General features: G+C 35.9%; 2 protein-coding genes across 2 annotated transcripts; one reads left to right on the plus strand and one right to left on the minus strand.

Annotated features, from left to right (window-relative positions):
* Positions 1–110: 110 nt before the first annotated feature.
* LOC116167125 (protein PIH1D3-like) lies at positions 111–1375 on the minus strand. The gene is made up of 3 exons (XM_031482364.1): positions 859–1375; positions 608–816; positions 111–547 (listed from the first exon to the last, which is right to left on the minus strand). Exons 1-3 carry the CDS (start codon positions 962–964, stop codon positions 290–292), a joined length of 573 nt encoding a protein of 190 aa, XP_031338224.1. The 5' UTR covers positions 965–1375; the 3' UTR covers positions 111–289.
* LOC116167124 (serotriflin-like) lies at positions 1273–15847 on the plus strand. The gene is made up of 6 exons (XM_031482363.1): positions 1273–1405; positions 1603–1688; positions 1737–1873; positions 7939–8084; positions 14841–15044; positions 15360–15847. The coding sequence occupies exons 2-6, from the start codon at positions 1604–1606 to the stop codon at positions 15604–15606; spliced, it is 819 nt and encodes a 272-aa protein (XP_031338223.1). The 5' UTR covers positions 1273–1405; position 1603; the 3' UTR covers positions 15607–15847.
* The last annotated feature ends 5294 nt before the right edge of the window (positions 15848–21141 follow it).

Raw genomic sequence — 21141 nt, forward strand, 5'->3', positions numbered from 1 at the left:
GTGCCTGGTTACCTTACCCATTGTTCCCTAAATCTGTTTTAACCTTGATTGTAATCAACTTTATGTATATGCATTTACTATCTTTATTAACCACACTGCTTAAACTTGATAATTCCACAAATGATTTTAACTAACTTTTGGGTTGTATTAATCAAAGTCAAGGTCTTTGGAATAAATATATCCCAATTCCTAAAATTTTTTCCATTTCTGTTAGACATCTGAGGGCAAGAATTTTACGAACATTTTGCATCAAATTATAATAACTAATCTAAAAGCCCTAGGTACAAAGTTAAAAATTGATAAAATCAAATTCTCGATTCATTCTGAGCGTGACGACGAGTTTTTCGGCATCTTTATCCCATTGTGCATTTCCTCGCTGGGGATCTACCGGTTGAGGAAGCGGTACTTCAAGTTTGTATTTGGGCGACACCAATTTTAAGCAAGTTTCCGTAATTTTCAGATCGATATTGCGAAAATCCTCTTCCGGTAAATTAATTTTAATTATCATGTCCTCACAACTAGCCGTAGATGTAGATTTTCCGCTCATCTAAAACAAACATTAATCGATTGGTGTACTTTTCAACTATTCTGTTAGGGATGCAAATACTTGCAAAAATACATCGGAAGCGGACACTTGCTGTTTATACGCGACTTCCCACTGCGGCGTTTTTCTCCAATCTGAGTTTGCACACGATTGTTCCGAAAAATATAACGCTTCCTCGGATTCTGGATCGTTTACGTCAAATTTTGGCTTTTCTGGTGGTAATTTGCTGTACACGCTTTGCTTTGGTGTCTTTCCTCCCTTACATTCTGGCTCTAAAAAAGGCATTAATTTCCAAAAACAATGGGAGTCACTACCTTTGGGATCACGGGCGTCATCCTCTGAATCCGAATCAGTATCAAATTCCTTTTGCGGCTTCAGAAGTTCTGCGAGTTTTAAAAGGCTAGATCCGTCAAAATCCATTGGCAATGTCTATTCCTTACTTGTAGGTGCACTATTGATTAAACAATTGTTGTTATAGTTACATGCATTGGAGATTTGCAGGAAACTCAATTGTTACTATCCATGTGTTAAGATTTGAGAAACCTCCGTTCTAGTTTCACCTGATTTAATCAGAATTCATTGCCATAGCCTAAATACCCTATGTCTTCCGGGTGATCAAAAGCTTAAATTTTAAATTAAGGTTAATATGAATATCGCCATTGTGCGAGAGTTCTATTTTAGTAACACAAGTGAGATACATCACAATATTCGAATGCGATTAATTTAATTGACAAATTTTAATGCTACCAATGACGATCAGTAATTATACAAACAGTAGATGATTTGGAGCAGATATTTGTCAGTCTTATATTAAGTGAGTTCTAGTCAACATCATCATCCGAGATCATAGTAAAGAAGCATGTAAGTGCTAATTTTTTTCATTTCATGAGTGTATTTAAATAATTAGGATGAACGGATCTTATTGGTGTATTGCGCTATCAGTGACCTATTGCATTTCTATTTGTAGCAATTAATGAATTGAGCGCGCACTCAATAAAATAAATAAATGTTATACATTAATGAATGCAAAGAGATTCTGATGAAGCTTTTCATTGTAGAATGAGGTCGGAAAATGTACTGCTTTTCGCTTTAATCGCATTGGTATTCGTGGACCAGACTTCCGAAGCATGGAGAAGCGATCGACGTAAGTTTTCCCTCGTGAAAACCCTAATTTCCATTGGAAAATTTTCAGAGCCCAAAGTGATGGGGGACAAAATACCACAAAGTGCGCTACTACCCAATAGGAAACCATTACAGAACAAGATCGTGTTGTACCACAACTACTTTCGAACGAGAGTGGTGCCGAGGGCTGCCAACATGTTGAGGATGGTGCGTCGCTGCTTAATTTCGTAAAGTAGGTTTTACCTACTTAAATTTAAGTGTTAATATTCAACTTTGATTGAGCAAATTTAATCGGCAATTAATACTCGTGCCGTGGCATTTTTTTTTGATCGACTAATTAGTAAATACGCTAAGATAAGCAGTCGGGTGAGTAATATTTCTCTGATTTTTATCGATAATTTATGAATTTGTTTATTATGATCGAAACGAATGCTCATCTCGACAGTGCCACTTATCAGTTCTATTGCAAAAAAAGAACCTTGAATCTTTGGTTTCAATCACCTTGCGATTCAGTTTATAATCTCTTCCTGTAAACATATAGGGCTTCAAAAAAACCGTCGATTTGGCGTATTATATCTAATAGTCGATCAAGTAGAAAATACCAATGGGAATGGGTACCTACAATTCATTTGCACTTTTCAACATGCCACTGTCACCAAATAATGATCAATGCAGGATAATGTCAATGTTATGCTTTCCACCTTGCCTTGATGAACGATTCTTTGTTAGACCTAGATTCTGCATCCGTTTCAAGTGAAATTTTCATTAAGTTTCACCACCATACACTAATCCGTGTAGTCACATTTTTTCACTTGAGTTTCCCAGTGGCGGATTCAACAGGGGGTTCCGAGTCTGACAATTCCAGAATGGCTTAGCGAAAGGGCAAAATACATCCTTTTAAACAACAAACAACTTCATTTACATTATTTCCATTACATTTCCCACTTTCTATCTTTATAAAAATCTGTACTACATGTACCTACTTACTATGAATTCCCGACCTAACTTACCTAAACTGGGTGTCAACGAATCTATTAGGCAAGCCATAATTGCTAGAGTATCTATTAGGTGTACCTATCAAATGAGATTTGGTACAGGTAAATGGTATGTGAAAAGGCGAGTTTTCGGATATTTTTCTCTTTCCGCTCACTTCCGGTTTCATCGGAAATAGTCCAGGTTGTGAATTTTTAAATGGAACACGCTGTATATTTTTACATTTTTGGATTTCTGAGAGAATTCTGAATCAGAATCTGACCCTTTCAAAAGTGAAATTTGATACATAGGCATTTGAAATAAAGGAAAATCAATCGCCAGTTTCAAAATTTGGTTTTGCGCATGCGCAGTGCCAACTTTTTATTTATGGAAGCATTTAAATGAAATTTAATACATAGGCCCTTGGAGCAAAAGAAAATCTAAAGTTAATTTCAAAATTTAGGTTTGCGCATGCGCAGTTCCAACTTTCTTATTTAGAAAAGCATTGAAATAAAATTCTTCTTATAAACTGAAATTGAAGTAGCACGTCAAAAATGGATTGCACATTTGCAACGCTATCTTTCATATTTGTGGCCGGATTTTTACGATTTTAACAGAAGTTGCATCTTACAAATGGGAAATGAATGCAAGTGGAAGTGCGCTTTATGTAAATCGTTTACGATTACTTTTTAACTTATTTGTTATAAGTAATGTAGATTAGGAAAAATCTTCACTTCACTTAAACTCTATTTTTTAAGTTCATAGGGGAACAGACCTTATTTTAATTATATTTACTTGAAGAATCAGAAACCTCCGCATCTCTGATTCAACTCAACCCAAATGAAAAGAATAATCTCAATTTAAAAATGTTCGCTTTAAAAACAACTAGATAGGTCCTTCGTGAATCAGCCAATTCCGCCATATTGGAACAAAATGGCTGACACTTTTATATAGGTATTAATGCGGAATAATGATTGGCCGAGCGGAAAGGGATTTTTTATTGTTTTATCGTTGTGCAATTTTTTAAAAATTATTTTGCTTAGTTGTTGTGAGAATGTAGTTAGGGTTGTTTTTTTAAGTGCCGTTCCGTTTGTATTTTTTAAAAGGTGAAAAAAGCGAAAAGAAATTTACGATATATCGATTTGTAATATTGCATCATAGGTATGTTAAGCTCCGCTAGAGTGAATATATTTAGCACAAATACCGCCAAAAATGGGGTATTTTACGTCTGTGTCTTCAGTTTTGGGGTGCAACCTATATATTCGATGCAGTACGTGTAGGTACTTTTATTGGAGAAAAATATCATAAAAATTTCGATAAAATTGCTCACATAGGAAAGTTGACTATTGCGCACGCATGTGTAATCTCGTTGCGTTTCATGCTATGGATTGCATCCGATGACTTTGTTTCAATTTTACATAAATTCTTTATGATTTATAAAAACGTGTAACGATTTTAATATTATTATTTTTAATTTTTTTATTTGTAAACACGAATTATAAAATTGGAGCGCAGACTATTTGTCAGTTTCGGTTTTATAAATTTTATCAAAAAAACAAAATTAGTCAATTTTTGATAAAATTTTTTGAAAAAAATGGACTTTTTCATATCGATTATGATTTAACGCACTTGAAACTGTACTGTCGGGATGGGAAGCATATGTAACAGAGGTGTTCTTTAAAGTAATCGTTTAGTAACAAAAAGTTCAAAGAATTAAACCGGGAAGTGCCCATTTTGCGCCCATTTCGATTAGTTTTTTAATTTTTACTTTGATGCTCGCTTTGATGTTGTTTCGTGAAAACACTTTTGAATATTTTATGACGCATAGAATTACCAAATGAACATTTTTGAAGAAATCGGCATTTTCACATCTATTTTGATTTAACGCACTTCCGACTGTATTGTCAGGAAGGTAAGCATATATTACAGATGTGGTTTCTAAGGCAATCGTTTAGTAACAAACAGTCCTAAGAATTTCACCCGCAAGTGCCCATTTTGTGCCCATTTATGTTACTATCTTTATTTTCGCTTTGCTATCGTTTTGCGACAACTTTACTATACTATACAAATCAAAATTATCCGATTTGACCACGCCTAAAACGATAAATTTGCATAAATATTGTCAAAAATCATACGACAAATCTTTTCTAATTTAACTTATTAACGACCATGACGAGTAATTACCCAAACATCATATTAATTAACAATTAACACCGACTGTCTGCAGTAGACAAATCTTATTCGCAATGATTTAATGCGATTCTGACGTAATGTTTTCTATTTGGCGTTAATAGAAAATATCCTTTGTATTAAGTTTCAAGTAAAACTAAATCTGTTCAGGTGCACATGAGGATTTGCATAAAGGTCAGTAAAATTCAACCAAAAAGTTCAAACAACCGTAAATAAACAATATAAAATAAATAAAATGAAAAAAAGGTTGATCGGTTTTCAATTAGCACATGTTTAATTTAGCAACAATGCGAATGTGCTTATAACTCTTGTTCATTGACCTATCATTAAGTTCAATTAACACCGTTTGCCCTTGTTATCCGCGAGGTATTCGTTTCCATTTAGGCCAAGTTCTTGTTGAAGATGTCGTTATTGGAACGTTTTTGTATCTTGATTTCTTCAAGATAATTGCTTTGGCATCTGTATCACAATTTATATTGTATACACGAAAAATTACGTAAGCATAATGTTTATTTCAAGAGTTTTTTATCACAATGCGGCATGCGAAACGGAACGTTTATATTCATATTTTATATTTGTAAATTGGCGGTACAGTTAATAGTCTCAATACAAACGAGCTCAATGTTACTGATGATAAGATGTTCTTATTAATTTGAAAAATATGATATATGTAATTACAAATTATTAATTTGTTCGAGCGGAATTATCTTGTATTTTCGAATTTTTATACGCCAAAAATGAGGTCGCGCGATGATAAGGCGATTGTACTGGTGTCGGTAGCAATTTAAATGACTTGGTAACGTGATTCCAGCAGCCATAAAGTAAAACCTTTGAGTATCTCATTGCTTTTTCTTCTCAAATTGACATTTATGATTTAAGAGTATGTGACACAACTGTCATCATTCATGTGGAGTTTAACTTTTTTTTTTGCATGCCTCTATTTATTAATCTTTAAAGCACGCACGAGTTTAAAGGCCTTTGAAGTAGTATAAAATATAAAATAGTATTTTTTTATTATTATGCCTGCAACATAATTTAAAAATAAGGGAAATAAAACGAAATCATATTTATTTTATGCTCGAATATATTTCTAATTAAGTGGATTGATTATTCGTAATTTTATGATTGTCATGGAAATGTTATACGCAATACAGGCGGCATTTATGCACCTATTTCGGTGCAATTAGACCACTAGGCCCCATTTGCACCAAAAAATTAAGCCTTGCTTAAAGTTAAGTCGAACTTAAAATCTATGGCAACTATTATTAAATCAATCGTGTTGCTATGGTATTTAAGTTATGCTTAACTTTAAAGCGCGGTTTAGACGCTACGATAAATTGTAACAATTTATCGTAACGATCGAATCGTTACGATTTATCGTTGCGTGTGAACAGAGGATTGTAGCGATTTATTGGAATTGGAATTGGATTGGATGGTTGATGGTGGCCGGCTTCAATTTCTGCGAATCGTAGCGATAAATTGGAACGTGTAAACAATAACAGCGATTTATCGCTACGATTTGTGATTAATGTTGCCGACGTGAACCATTTTTGTATCCATTTGGGCTACTTGGACTGTCTCTAGCGCACACGTTTTACATTTGGCGAGTGGCGATCAAGTTTGGCCACCCAAAAAAAATATTTGGCGACACATGGCTAGTCAGAAATCATAATCGAGATTAAGATTCTATTGTAAGCAAGCAATGTAAGAAATAAAATGCGAGTATAATTTATATTAGTGGACAGAACCAAAAGACAAGTTGAAAAGTAAAAAAATAAAAACTGTATTAAACCGTGAAGGACAATGAGATTGGAATAAGAAACCGTTACATGTAAACAGTACGCACTCTTTCGATTTATTGAACGATAAATTGGACAATCAGATCGTTACGATTTATCGAAGCCAAGATCGTAGCGTCTAAACCGCGCTTAAGGGATACTTAATTTTGACGGTGCAATTGGCCCTTAGTTTCGTGAATTATAAACAAAAGCGTTATTAAGAGGGCGCCGCAAATAGAGGGGATACACTTATTACTTTTGCTTTATACAATTGCCGGAAGAGGCGCGCAATGACATAACAATATAAAAATATTGCTCGTGCTACTTCTGCTCGTCATTGATAGATGTCTCTAGTTACGTTCAAGCAAATTCATATGTAAGATCCGCACACGTTGATTCAAAATTTCCACTCAAAACCCTTTAGGTATTATATGCACAAAACCCTCACTGAAAGGCGAGCAGCCGATCAATTACAAATCTGTAGGTAATATTACTAATTCCGGATTTCTTGTTTGTTTAAAGCGATATCTTTGGAATCGTGGCTACACCAAATTGACACTTTTTAGTTCCTATAATTGACACACCTCGAATTTTTATTCAAAAAGCGTTCAAATTAATACCAATCGCTTCGATCCCAAAGTGTGCACCGTATCACTGTGAAGGTATTAAAGTAAATATTGTCGCTTTTTTTTACCAAAAAAATCATATGTCGTTTAACTTTGAATTTCGATTTATCGATTATTTTGTTATCGATTTGCCGACAAATTCTTTAATATCTACCTAAACCAAACCTTCCTTTTTCAAATAAAATATTCGAAAACTTTCTACACATTCGTCAAAAATTTATTCGTATGCTAAAAATTAGGATGATATTTTACTCTTTCGCCACCTATCGGCATAAACCGCAGCAGTGCGGCCGCCCAAATTGCACCCTTTACTATGTAAGCTATATTACTAATGATTTTTTACTGCCCTCCAGAGCGCTTTCTTTACAAGTTAAATATCCATTTCGTTCATTTATTACTTCTTAGGATTATAATGGACCCCGTCCAAGCATTTTTTTGTTTATACAATTGGTCACGTATTCAAGTTTTGTTAATGTGACAAGTTAATGTATAGCATCGAAATTGCGTCAAATAAATATCCTCGGTTTACGAGGTGACCCATATTAATATGCTCGTTTATTTACATAGCGTTATTTTAATTGATTAAGGACGTATCAATTTAGTACCTTATAACATTCTGGGTTTTAATTAATCTGCAAAATTTAAACAGCTAAACAGCTAACAAATGCTGTTTGATACACCTGCTATACTGTGCGATTCGTTACAGAAATGGAATCATGAGGTGGCCCGATCAGCTCAGCGATGGTCGGACGCTTGTATGCTGTTAACCCACGACAATGCAACCGGAAGATTCATTGACAACTTCGGTTCATGCGGTCAAAACATTTTTGTATCATCACATCAAGTTCCTTGGTGAGTACCTATACTATCGTGGTGGTTTTTTTGCCTACCGGTGTGACATAGCTGACCGACTGGGTTACCCTGAAATTATTTTTGCTCCAGCTTTTTTAGATACAAAATCAAAAGAAAGGGACGTTGTTGTCAGTTTTGGGAACAACGCTCCTTTTCCATTTAAAATATTTTAGGAAAGTTGAATTTTGGGTTACTGCTTGTGCAAAAATTGCGGTTAGTGAGAAGCATTCCTTATTTAAACATAAATGTCGCTGCCAAAGTCTCTTCTTCGAAAAAAGCACAATCAGTATTTACACTTGATTTGTGGCTTTTCTGTTTAAGTGGATATTTTGGAAGAGGAATATCCACATGTAAAACCATAACTCTTAGAAATAGTGTAAGTCAACAAATGAAATAGTATTATGCGCACTGTAAAAAATTGCTAAAAGACTTGTGGTAATTTTCACACAAATATACAGCTTCATATAATTTTTTTTCAAGAAGTACTTGTTCGTCATTATAAACAAAGCAGATCTAATTTAGTGCTTAACGTAAACATAACCTACGATTAAATTTAAATGTCAATTTTTACAAAATGTCACACACTTGCGATTTCGATTGCGTAAGGTTAGTGAACCTTCTAGTTCTATGGATCAATTAATTCTGTAATTAGCGTGTTGCGGCTATAAAGACGGTTAAATGTGAGCATTATACGAAGAACAAACTATTCCACATATCCCGAAAGACAACTTACCTTTGTGAAATAGTTGGCCATTTTTTTTAGGGTGACCCCTTCAAATACATTCTTACTGCACAGCATTACCAAACCAAATACAGATTAAACCCCTTATTTGGATTCAAGTGCCGCTAATGATTTTTAACCGTTTAAAAATAATTTTACTTGTTTCGGGGAATAAGGTTGAAGTCTTGCTAAGCGTCCTTGTGGTGCTGTAATTGTGTTCGGTTTGAGTTAAGGATCGGGTCAAATAGCAAATCGGACATTCACCCTCAGGGAATACATGAGTAAGCATGGCGCTTAAACCAAAAGATGAGGCTCTCCGTGTGAAGGACAAAAAGTTTGGAAAATTCAGCACATGTTAATACTGGCGTGGTAGTCAATATTTATTTCAATCAGACAAAAACTTCTTCACACTCAGGTTCCCATACAAATTTAATTTATAACGGAACAACAACAGTGGTGAAATCGGGGATTTCCTATACCAACTGTCGTATCTCCTTGACATTAGTAGGAGACTTCATTTGTAAGATGGCGTTGACTTTCCTCGGATCCGGTTCTAAACCAAACGAATTGACCCAAAATATTTCAGTTTAGCTCTTCAAAATGTTGTTTTATGGTGTCAATTTAGGGATAACAAGAATTTCATGTTCGCCCACGGTGGATAAAGCGTCAAATTTACTAGTAAGAAGAGCCTGTAAAGTGTGCTGTTGTTTGACACTCAAAAGAAGTATTTCCATTTTAGAAGAAATTGACTTTACTGATAGATCAGAAGTAAAATGCCAGCGATTATCAAAAATATTAGGTAAAATACCCATACTATCCCAGAAATCGATGCCCAATATTATTAAGTACTCGAAGTAAGTACAACCATTGACCAACGATAATCACAGTTCGATTATCGTAACATAACCCATTGAAGTGACTGTACGTTGATTAATAAAACGTAAATGTAAATGCTGTCATTGGAAAATAGGGATTCACTATAAGAACAGATCTCGACGCGCCCGAATCCAGCATATCCCAAATGTGCATTTCAGCCATAAAGTTTCAAATTATGACCTAGAGTTTAGATCAGGCATGATGAAGAGATGTCATCTTTGTAAATTGACAATCAGAGAGCTCTCGACGACTTATGAAGTCTCAGAGAGTCCGTTTCCCGAGCAAATCCCACAATTACGGACAATAACGCCACTAGCACCACACTTGTAGCAAAAAAGCTGGTGTGGTTCTGGACATTCGGTTCGATGGTGCCCTAAGCGTTGACAGTTCCAGCACCTGTGATTGTTTAATATCGACAACATTAATGGTAGGTTGGTCCGGTATCTGTCGTGGCGTAACTGAATTACTAAATCCCGGTTTAAGTAAAGGTAAATGTGATTGAGTGCTCAATGCTTCGTAGCGATTAAGATCTTGCTTACCCACAACGTATCGGCGACATTCCGTCAATAACGCGTCGATGGTCGTTGGGGCATTTGGCCCTAACTCCGATAAGTAAAAAAGAGTGAGACTTGGGCGAATGATGCGAACTTGTTCGCTTTCGACCTCCCTAAAATTTAATTCCCCATTAAATATCGGAGTTCTATGTACATACTGCAAGTTTACTTGACTCAATGGAGCAGTAGGAAGAATTTGACTGGAAGTCATAACCGATGCAAGATTTCCAGCAGATTGTGCAAGTGTATCGGAAAGCTTTCAAGTGTAGTGAATGTGAATGTCGTTCTAACACGCAAGCGTAAAGGCCCATTCGAGGTTCCCGGCGGGCCTCGATAGTTCCCGCCATTCAAATCCTTCAATTCCGAACATTTACTATTATCTCCTTTAGTGCCGAGTAGAAAAACCGAATCACGCTCAACCGAAACTTCGAGACCAAGCTTCACTATCAGTTCACCCACGCGTTTTTATCTGCGAGTCGCTTTCACCCGTCCTATTCGCGTACACCTTTCTTATGAAGCGGAGATATGTAATTCTTTACACATAAGTGAAATTCGAGAAATGTAAATTGCAAAGCGAGCTCCCGTTACAAAGTGTAGTCTATCCCCCCAGCAATGTGTTGAAAGACTTCGGTGCGTTTGGTGTTTACAGTGTTTTATATGTAATTGGTTCAATGCTTGATTCTTCAAGTGATGAGTACGCAAGGGAGCCAAATGTGAACTTGCTGGACCATCCACGGCATAGTCTTATTTCTCTTGATCTGCCAAATTAAAAAAATACACGGTCATCGTTTTTTAATCGCAAATGATGCTACCTTTGCATCCCAAAACCATTTGTCCGGTCAGATCCACTTGATTGGTTATGATTTAGATGTTTCAGCTTATAAATGAATTAAATTGAATCATTTAACTGTTTTTACATCGTGTGTGATAAAAATATTGTTCATCAAGTACAAGTACATTTTAAGTACTGAAGGTGACTATTGTTCTCAGAATGACAAGTTTCACACATGTGACACCTTTGTTGGAAATTGCTACTAGGTTGCATGGTACCTCTAGAGATACATTTTTATATTTAAGGCATTAAAAGAAGATACACGGAAATAGGCTCCAGTTGCCCTTGTTTATTAAGCACTAGCAGACTGAGCGAACTTTGTACCGCCTATCAGACAATGTCACGCTCCCGGAAGGGACAGAAGCTCGATTTCGGCGGCTGCGCCGTCTCACCTCTCACAGTTTACTAATTCAGTAACTTTCGTGGCCATACGGATGGATGAACGGTTTAGGCAAGCATTAGGTACAAACATACATTTTTATTTATATAGATAAATTACAGATTTATTTGATTTATTGCATGATTGTGTATCAATTTAATTGGCAAACAATAACTACGTCATAATAGGAGTGTGACATTTACGATTTGTTATGGTTGATACAAACACATTATCACTAACAGTACCAGGATAATGGTATAATAAACATTGTCAAACAATGTAATTTATGATCGTGATAAAAAAAACAGTTTAACAACTCGCATGATAATTTTAACTGGAAATTTAAATAGCTATTACCTCAAATCTGTATTTGTATATGATATGTTCTTACGGGATTGAAATCCTTCACGATATAACTAAAATTTGAGGCAGTCAACACTATGATGCAGTCAACACTATGATGCAACGCTGCTGCAGATAACCCCCCCCCCCCCCCATTACCCGTACTACTCCTGTATTTACCTTACCTTAATTAGGAAAACTGCAGAAAAACCTAATTCGGAGAAGACGGGAGAATGCTCAATGCTGATCTAAAGAAATTCCTATATTCTGTCCCAGATTAAAAATTCTTAATTCAGCGCAGGCTCGAACACTCGACCTTCCGGATATGTAGTCCAACGCTCTACCACTGCAACACATATACGGATATTTAAATAACATCTTCTATAATTATGAGAAATCCGAATGCCAATATAATTGGAAATAGTTATTAATAATTGATATAAAATAGGCAGTATTCCCTCATTTATTGTTTAGTTAATGTACTTAGTAGTAACAGTCTGTATATTAAATAATAAGATTTATCAAGTTGTTTTAAGGCAGTCGTCGCGCGTAAATGTTATCTTTTTTGTTCGTTTCTTGCGTTCCCGCTCGCTAGCTTTGCGCATCGAGTGAAATTCTCTCAAGAAATAAGTGGGGGGAACTAGAGAACAAAGATTTTAGAGGGCACTGCTAAGAATTGTTTTAAATTTCACTCTCAAGAAATTGAAAATGAAATCTCGACTGTCTCTTCAAATTCCCATATTGATGAGGGAAAGCAGAAGCGAGGGATTAGAAGAAAGGATGTAGGAGAGACAAGAGATGGAGGAATTGGAAGGACGAGAAGGATCCAGGAAAGTAGGAGGAGATACCACAGGTAAGGGTGGGGAAGGGAGGGTGAACGAAAATGCAGCAAATGAGGAGTAAACAGATGCGGAGAAGGGTTAAGAGTAGGGTGGAGGTTCGGCAAGGTTAGAAAGAAAAGTAGAATGAGAATGGAAACCTAGCGTTACGCAATTTATTGATCATAGCGGACTGTAAATGGTATACAGGTAGAGGCAAAGAGAAACGGGGGGAAAGACGGAAGATTAGGAGAAACAAGCCACAAGTGAGAAAGATGTGCTTTGAAGTGGACTTTCTGGAATTTACGAATTCAAAATGATGAAGAATGAACAAGGAAGATGAGGAGAAGCAGAAGCATAAAGCAAAGAGTAGCAGAATGAAACGAATTCGTGAGGCTGAGAAGGTAGGAGGAAAACAAAAGGAAGAGATAAGGAGTAGGTAATAGAGAATAATCCGCAAAACAAAGTGAGGGAGAGGATCAAGAAAAGAGAGAAAGAGTAAAAAATCAGTACTAAATGGGGGAGGATGCGGAGGAATTGACATGAGGCAAAGTTTGTAGGGTGAAAAAGAACGAAAAGAAGTACAGGTGGAGGTACATGTTGGGGGGCGGGAATGGAGAGAAAATAGGAAGAGTACAAGCTGAAGAAGGATAATGGAAGGAAGAAATAAGACGGTGCGAAAGTAAAAAAATTCGTTAAGCCACTTGTGAGAATTTGTTTTTTCGATTTTAATAGCCCTTATGGACATTTCATGCCTTAACGAGAATACAAACAGGAAATAATTTTTAATTTCTGATCGAATGACACTCATACCAAATCTGTAGGTGGTGTAGTTCCGGAGCCCCTGTGACTTTGTGACTCAGACAGACAGACAGACACCAAGAACGCAAAAGTGTATTTTTTATTTTTTGAAAGTGAAAGTGCACTAAAAAAGTGTTAAAGAGAAGGAAAATTGGGGAGGGGGGAGGCTAAGAAAGGAAGAAGGTTCAAAGGAAGATATAAGGAAAGTTACAACACGCGGAGAGGGTGGAGTTGGAGAAGACGGAGTAGGAAAGTTTAAAAAGTGGAAAAGAAAGAAGAAGAGAAGCAAGGGAAGTATAAACGAGAAAGCGTAGGGGCAGGGAAAAAGGAGTAGGAAAAGTTAGATGAAGTGCTGGTGAAACTGAAGCGGGAGCAGAAGGGATAAAGGAGCGAAAGAAACTGGAAGAAAAGGGGAGTAGAATGTGGAAGAAAATCACGAGGAAGTGAAAGGAGGGAGCAACGAAAAGGAGCAACGATAAAGGAGAAGGAGAAGAAAGAAAACAGCAATTCTAAATGATGGAGAAGAATAGGGGTTGAGTTGAAGAAGTAGAGAAAGAAACAAAGCCGGTGATTTCGTGGAGAGGCAGAGAACGGAGGAAGCCGAGTAAAAACTGGAGGTGTCGAGAAGGAACAAAAAAAGTTGAAAGAAGAGTAAAAAAGGAAAAGATACGCCCCCGTATCAAGGATGAAGAACACTAGAAAGAAGAATAGAACGGGAACAGCGAACAATATTATGAAAGAAGATAGGATGCAACAAGAAGGGGAAATAATTAAAAAGTAGAAAAAGGCAAAGAAAGGGTCTTCAACGCTGCGCTTGCCGTTGTTTAGTCGCATTGTACGACACGCAGTGCCCTCTGCGGTAGGGTTATTTTACTACCCGTCTCTACACAGAGAAGTACTCGTGTATATAGAATACTACGCTACCAAAATATTCATAAAATCTAATGAAAATTCAAAAAATAAAAAAATACGCTAGCGGGTTTCCGTTACACAACATCATATTAGAATTCCTTTAAAAATGTGCTTTCTTGTAAAGAATTCATAACTCAAAATTTGAGATTTCATTAAAATGCATATGTTCCTCCAAATATTCAAGCATAGGCAAACCATAATATAAGCTTCTGGTAAGACGTGCTGCAATGTTTGTAGCATAACACATGGGAATAAACAAGATTAGATTGTCTATATTCATTTATTATTAACAGCAGGCATGAAGCGATATGTTTGTTTTATTATACCTCATTGTCTTCTTAGTTGTATCATGAGATTTTTTACAAAGTCGGTCAACTAAATCAAAATAATGCAATGATTAACATGGATTGGTTTATGAACGGAAAATGTACAAACTAATAGAAGTTAAAGTACAGTTCTCTTCAGCAAACAACCACAATTTGTTTATATTTATTTCAATTACAACGATATATATTTTCCAGGTTATTTGCCATAAAAACGTGGTGGTTAGAAAAAGACAATTTCACATTTGGTGGCGACAATAACGACCTATACGTGATAGGTCACTACACTCAATTGGTATGGGCAACAAGCCATCAGGTTGGATGCGGTTTTACCAAGTGCGATAGAGTGGGTAACAATAAAGGAAGAGGCTATTACAGTTACGTGTGCAATTATTGCCCCATGTAAGTACAAACAGAGATTAGATCTTTCAGGTGTAAATAAAGAAAATCGCATAACAAAGGTGAAAAAAATATGTGTGGCGTGCGTGAAAGATTCAGGCAATAATTTCACTTTCTTACCGCAATTGTGTTACTATTTCTTTATCGACGGGAAGTATGGGTAAATGAAGCATGAGTGGACAAAAAAGAGCATGCATTAATGAGTTCCGCTCTCATTGTTTGGCATTATGTTTCTGATTAGTTAATTTGATTAATTAAAATTTAGCTTGTCTGTCGTGTAATCCACCTTAAGACTGTCTAATTGGCGTATTGTTTCAGAGGTAATCACCCCGAAAGGCTAGGTACCCCTTACAGAAGAGGCAGACCGTGCGGAATGTGTCGCCGCAAATGTCACGCCAAAAAACTATGCACGAACGCATGTCCCGTTGCCGATTATTGGGCAAACTGTCGAGAGTTACACGCGGTTTGGCCGAACTGGTTGTGCGATCGGAGCACCGAGAGAGGCGAAGAAAGGACCGAGTACTGTCAAGCAACTTGTAAATGTAGGGGTACCATTCGACAATAACATAAGTGTTTTTGATGTATAGCTTATTTTTAAATTGTATTCCTGCCCTGTGTAATTAATGCAAATGATATGAGGAAATAATTTGTAGTATAACTTGTAGCACTTAGTAGTCTCATTGTAGTGTACTAATCTGCCAAATTCGTTTGGTTTACTTAATGTTTTGTATGTTTTGTCAGTGAAAGCAAAATAATTATTATGCAACTTTGTAATCTTCGTGAAAATAAGATATATTTTTGGCCTAGGCTGTGTTTATCGTTACGAAAAGGTGTAAGGTGTAAAAAGAGTCACCAGTTTAGTTAGAGATATGACCAGAGCGGGATTCATCCTCTCCAGCGCCTTGAGGCACGACTCACCGATTGCGTATCCTCTTCTCCCCTCCAGATATACTAAGGGTTGAATGCAAGGAATCTGCAAAATGTGTTCCGTTCTTGTCCAATTCAAGGTAAGTCTAGCAACACGAAAACAAAATTAAAATACAAACTAGGGCGCCTTCCTTTCATGTTGGCAATATCATCATTAATTCCATCGAATAGATTATTTTATTTAATTTGTGACTTATAACGTTTGAATCACAAATAAAGCAGACGATGCATTTGACCGTATTTATTGATTTGATGGTATAATTCAGGTAACGTATCGATTTTGATTTAGATGAGATATTTAAATTTACGCTTTATCTGAGTATAACATGCCCAATTTTTCTTGTCATAAATTTACCCAAATGAAGTTTTGCATATACCAGTACCACATTATTTATTTACCACATAATTCATAACAGTATTCAGTGGAAATATGGAAAAACACGGATTTACTATCGTCGTTTTATCTTCAAAGACTTTAAACCTTAAAATTAACTATTTCCAGTGTTACTAAAAATTAAGAAACACCATAATTTAATTGTCTGTAACATTGACCAGCTCTCATTGAAATTTCGTGGCTCTATGTTAAACGGATTCGGAGTAAAAAAAATAAATAGTGGAGCCGCGCAAGGATTTTCCATAAGCCGTAATGTATTTAATGTTAATTTTATTTTTTTTATACACGTTTTTATGTCTTATAATGATGGTGGTGATGGCGATGACAGTGTTTCAAGGATTTGTTCTCTACGTGAGTGTGAGTCACTACTTGTGTTCCCTTGTTCAGAGAATAAGGAATTGCACACTGTACACCAAACTCTTCATGACTGTATACTTTAGACGGTATGTTCGTATATAAAGGTGCCGCACACAACTGCTTATGATATAGTTCTTGTTCCAAATTGCGATATCTGGAATTTGTGTCGTTCATTTTCTGCTTTAAATCTCCGTTTAGTGCAATCACATTGTTTAAGTTTGCAGTTGCAGTTCTCAGTTGGTCATTTAAGAAACGCATGTTTTGAACGAGAGAAAGTTTTCTTTGAATGTTCGTTATAGTGCCGGTTATTTCCTGTTCTCTTTTGCTTGGTGAGCCACACGTAACATTTTTACTTGCCTTGCGAAGCTGTGTACAGAACTGGGTGTTGTCCTGCGATAACTCATTTGTAATTAGACTAGCTTCTGCACTATTGATAGGATTATCAGCAGCTATTGTGGCTTCAAGGAAGTTTTTGAAGAAATCATCATCGGCAAGTTGACTTTCATTTTCCATGACTGATTTAAATACCAATTCCAAATATTTGAGGCTGCCTAAGTCCATGTTGCTGTTCAAGATTTGTGATCATTTTTAACTTGTTTGTTTTTGTAAAGCCCCTATAAAAAATATTGTGCGGTACTATTTAGTTTGGCATTGTTAGTTTGACGTTTGAGTGACATATGTCCATTTGTAGAATTTTTGTTTCTATTTAATTCTTCTTGTTCGATGATATACTGTAGAGCCTTCAAGGTCTAGCAGAGGAAGATTTTTGCCCCCCCCCCCCTCTAGCACAGTTAGTGTGCTGCAGGCGTGCTCTCAATCTTTGACTATTTCATCATCTCCACGTTATACAAAAAGGACCGATTTTAAGCTATTCAGGTCCACATCACAAATGTGCTTGATAATCGTCTATTGCGCAAGTCCTAATGCAGCCAATGAAATCCTAGGGAGGCCTGATCTCGAGTCGCGAGAAGACAGGCAGTGTGCTATCCCAATAGACTTAAGGAATGACCCCTTTCCAAAATATACATACATGAGTAAAAAGCTACTGGGACATTACTGAGCAGCATATTGATTGTACGACCATTCAGATGAGCAAAATGTAAAAACTACACCTTCACCTTCCCCATTCTAAAAGGTGATTCTATAATTTTGTTAAGTAGTCAACTATGCTGTAAACGTTGGAAAGGACCTGATGGCAAAGACAATGGTAAAAACCTTGAAAATCTTAAGTTGCTGTTTCATTTTGTTGAATGTTTAGTGTATTTTAATAACTGAAATGGCAGTTCGTGTCGTAAAGTGGATCTTTAGTAGTCAAAATCGACGAAAACAAAAAAAAGCTGTGTCTCAAGAGTTATTTATCTGACCAAGACCAAATTGGTGTTATTTTGTTGTAAATTTAATCATTTAAAAAGTAACTTTTGCCGTAACACAGTTTGCACAATTATCATCGCTACTATATCAAAGTAACAAGAAAAAGTCATATCTGGAACATATTTAATAATAACTCATAGTATACTGTACCTACTATAAGCTTTGCACGAGTGTGGTGGTTGGGTGACACCAGTCGTAGGCGAGTGCTATAAAAGTAATGCAAGTACGAAGAGTGCTGTAACAGGTGACCGATTTGCCGTTTCAAAAGTTTGTTTTGAATTTTGTTCAACATACTAAAATCTACACATATACCGCTTCATAGCAAATGTGAACGAAAGTACGCCTGGAAATAAAAGTGATAACAGGTGCATTTTCGATAAAGGTGTGCATTTTCGAGACCGTAAGGGAGTCTTAAGCAGAGGAGATTAGACTTGCAAAGGGTGAGCACGTATTATTTGTGTTTATCTAGTAACGATAATGTTTTATCATCTTTATTTTGAGTGAAAAAATTCTAAGAACGTTGTTGCTATTTTTCATCGCGTCTTTAAAAAGGGGAAATTGAAGATTCAAGGTTAGTTTCATGTTAAACGACATTAGCCTAATTCGTAGCGAAATCATTTATTTTCGAGTGATAAAAACGATTCCGAGAGTGGGAGCGCTTTTAGCGAGTAAGTAAACTTACATTCAAACTCACTGCCATAAACAAACGTTTTTTTTGGATCGCCTTAGGCGATAAATGAAATGTTGACATACGGCAGGAAATTTAAAGACAATTAATTGGTCCATTTTCTGCATCAAAACCTAGTTAATAGTAAATTGGGCAAAATTGATATCAACACAGCGGATCATTGGCATTTTATTCCTATGCATAACCACGATCTGTGGTATTAGTTGCGAGAATTTAAAGCCGGATTGGTTGTATTCGCGATTCACACAGCTTTTCTTCCCCCAAACTTTGCATTTATCATCAAGATAACGTTACCAGGTTGCTACAAAAAGTAAAATGTACTGTGTCGAAGCGATCTGTTTTCATATTTATAAAGGAAGCGTAATACTCCTAGGTGGAATAAAATGAATTTGTTACCAGAAGAGAACCCACATCAATATCTGTGAGTTATTTTCAATTTATTTATTTGTATAAAATAGTGGTCGATTATTTTTAGGAACTTGTATATTATTAAATTTGCTTAAAGTAATTTTAATATTCCTATACGAATTGACTCGTGAACATTATTTGCACTATAAGAGTCGAATTTGATTGATTGGAATTTTGCAGTTTCAGTGATACCATTCCTTTGGTTGGAGTAAAATTTTGTTTAGCATTCAGATATTTTGAACAGGAGAATGTACTAGTAATTTATTGCGGTAAAAATGAATTTTAGATAAGGATCAAATTTAGCACTGACACTAATCACGAGGTAGGCATTGCATTTTTTGTATTTCTTTTTATGAACTAAACTAAAATTTTAAGACCAACAAATTCAAGAAAAGTGAATACATAAATAAAATAAATCCCAGGAAATGGAATGTGATCGCTTTTGCTTTAATATATTCAATGAATGAGTATTTATTCGAGTTCAATCAAACCAGAGCATTAGATTTTGAATTCAAGATTTTAAGAGCAGATAAAGGGACCGAACCTTGGCATAAGGACATTTTTTATTACTGATTTAGCAAAATCGGGAAGGGCATACTCGAAAACCTATTCAAAGACGTGCCCCCCACCAGTCTTCCTAACTCTTATGGTTGCTTAGAAAAAAATTAAAGAAGAAATGCAAATTTTACCACTTTTCTGGAGATGGCTGCCAAAAGAAACACGTTGGGCCCTCGGTTTATTTGGAAAAAGTGCTTGTTTTGATTCCCTCCACCACCCTAATTTTTTTTTACATACTTACATGTATTTTATATCTATTTTTTGAAGTGTTAATATCACAGCAGTTATTCCAATAAGCGAATTTCTTCCGTTTAAATCCGTTAGGGTCGAAGTATATTCCTGAACGCAAATCTTTCTTCTTGGAGCTAGTTCCTGGCGAAGGAGCATTCCAGTGGGAGCGTATTCTATGACATTTTCGGTCGGGACTATCCAGGGCTAATATTCTAAAGGCGAATCATCCGGGGGCGAATTTTCAGAGGCGAATCTCTTTAATTTGGTGCAGTATTCAACTGTGCAACAAAAAATTGGGATCTAAGTAGTAATTATACCGCTCAAAAAGCGCACATTCGCAAATTAGCCCACAATTTTGATTCGTAATGCTAACAATAAAGGTTTATGGTACGGAAAGCGAGAGTGTGAATGATAGAAAAGGCAAATGTTGCGAAACAGACACCGTAAATGGGGACCATCATGTTTATTCGCTTCCTACCAATAACAATTAAACCAAATATCCTCTTACCTCCAAGTGCATCAACCTTTTACAACATAATTAATGGTAATGAAGTATTAAGCGAAGAAAATGAAAGAAACAAATGTAGAGAAAGCTTACTAATTACAAAAAATTTATAACCGTAACGTACCTTTTTACCGATTACAATGCAGCTATCAGTCTTGAATTTTTGTTATTTCGAAATATGTCGTGTCATTGCTAGTAACAATCGAAATCAATTTGTCTTTTATTGTGCATTAGGTCGATTCGTATCGGTGATTGTGCTCGTTACTGTTTAATTGCAATATTGTTGCTGTATAATAATAGATGACATTTATGCAATTTCGCTATTATTGTGTTTTCTACTTTCCTCGGTGTCTTCAATTATACCTAATTTCTATCCATTTCTTTTAGACTGAAATTAAGTGTCATAAATGAGAGCCTGTTATAAGATTTTTCATATTGACCGCGTCTAATTGGTGTAAGATACATAATATGTAATTAGGTTGCAATAATTAGATAAACGACGGAGAATAACATTTTTGGTCAGATAGGAGTTGTCTAATGAATTTGTCATTGAAAATGAAAGTAGGTAATCGCTGTTGTTTCCAATCTCAAGACGAGAATATGCTTTGGCAGATGTTTATGGTTGCATGCGCTTCGGTATCCAAAAAGTGTGCCCTAAAAT

This window comes from Photinus pyralis, unplaced genomic scaffold, assembly GCF_008802855.1.
Source record: "Photinus pyralis isolate 1611_PpyrPB1 unplaced genomic scaffold, Ppyr1.3 Ppyr1.4_LG3b, whole genome shotgun sequence".
NCBI lineage: Eukaryota > Metazoa > Arthropoda > Insecta > Coleoptera > Lampyridae > Photinus > Photinus pyralis.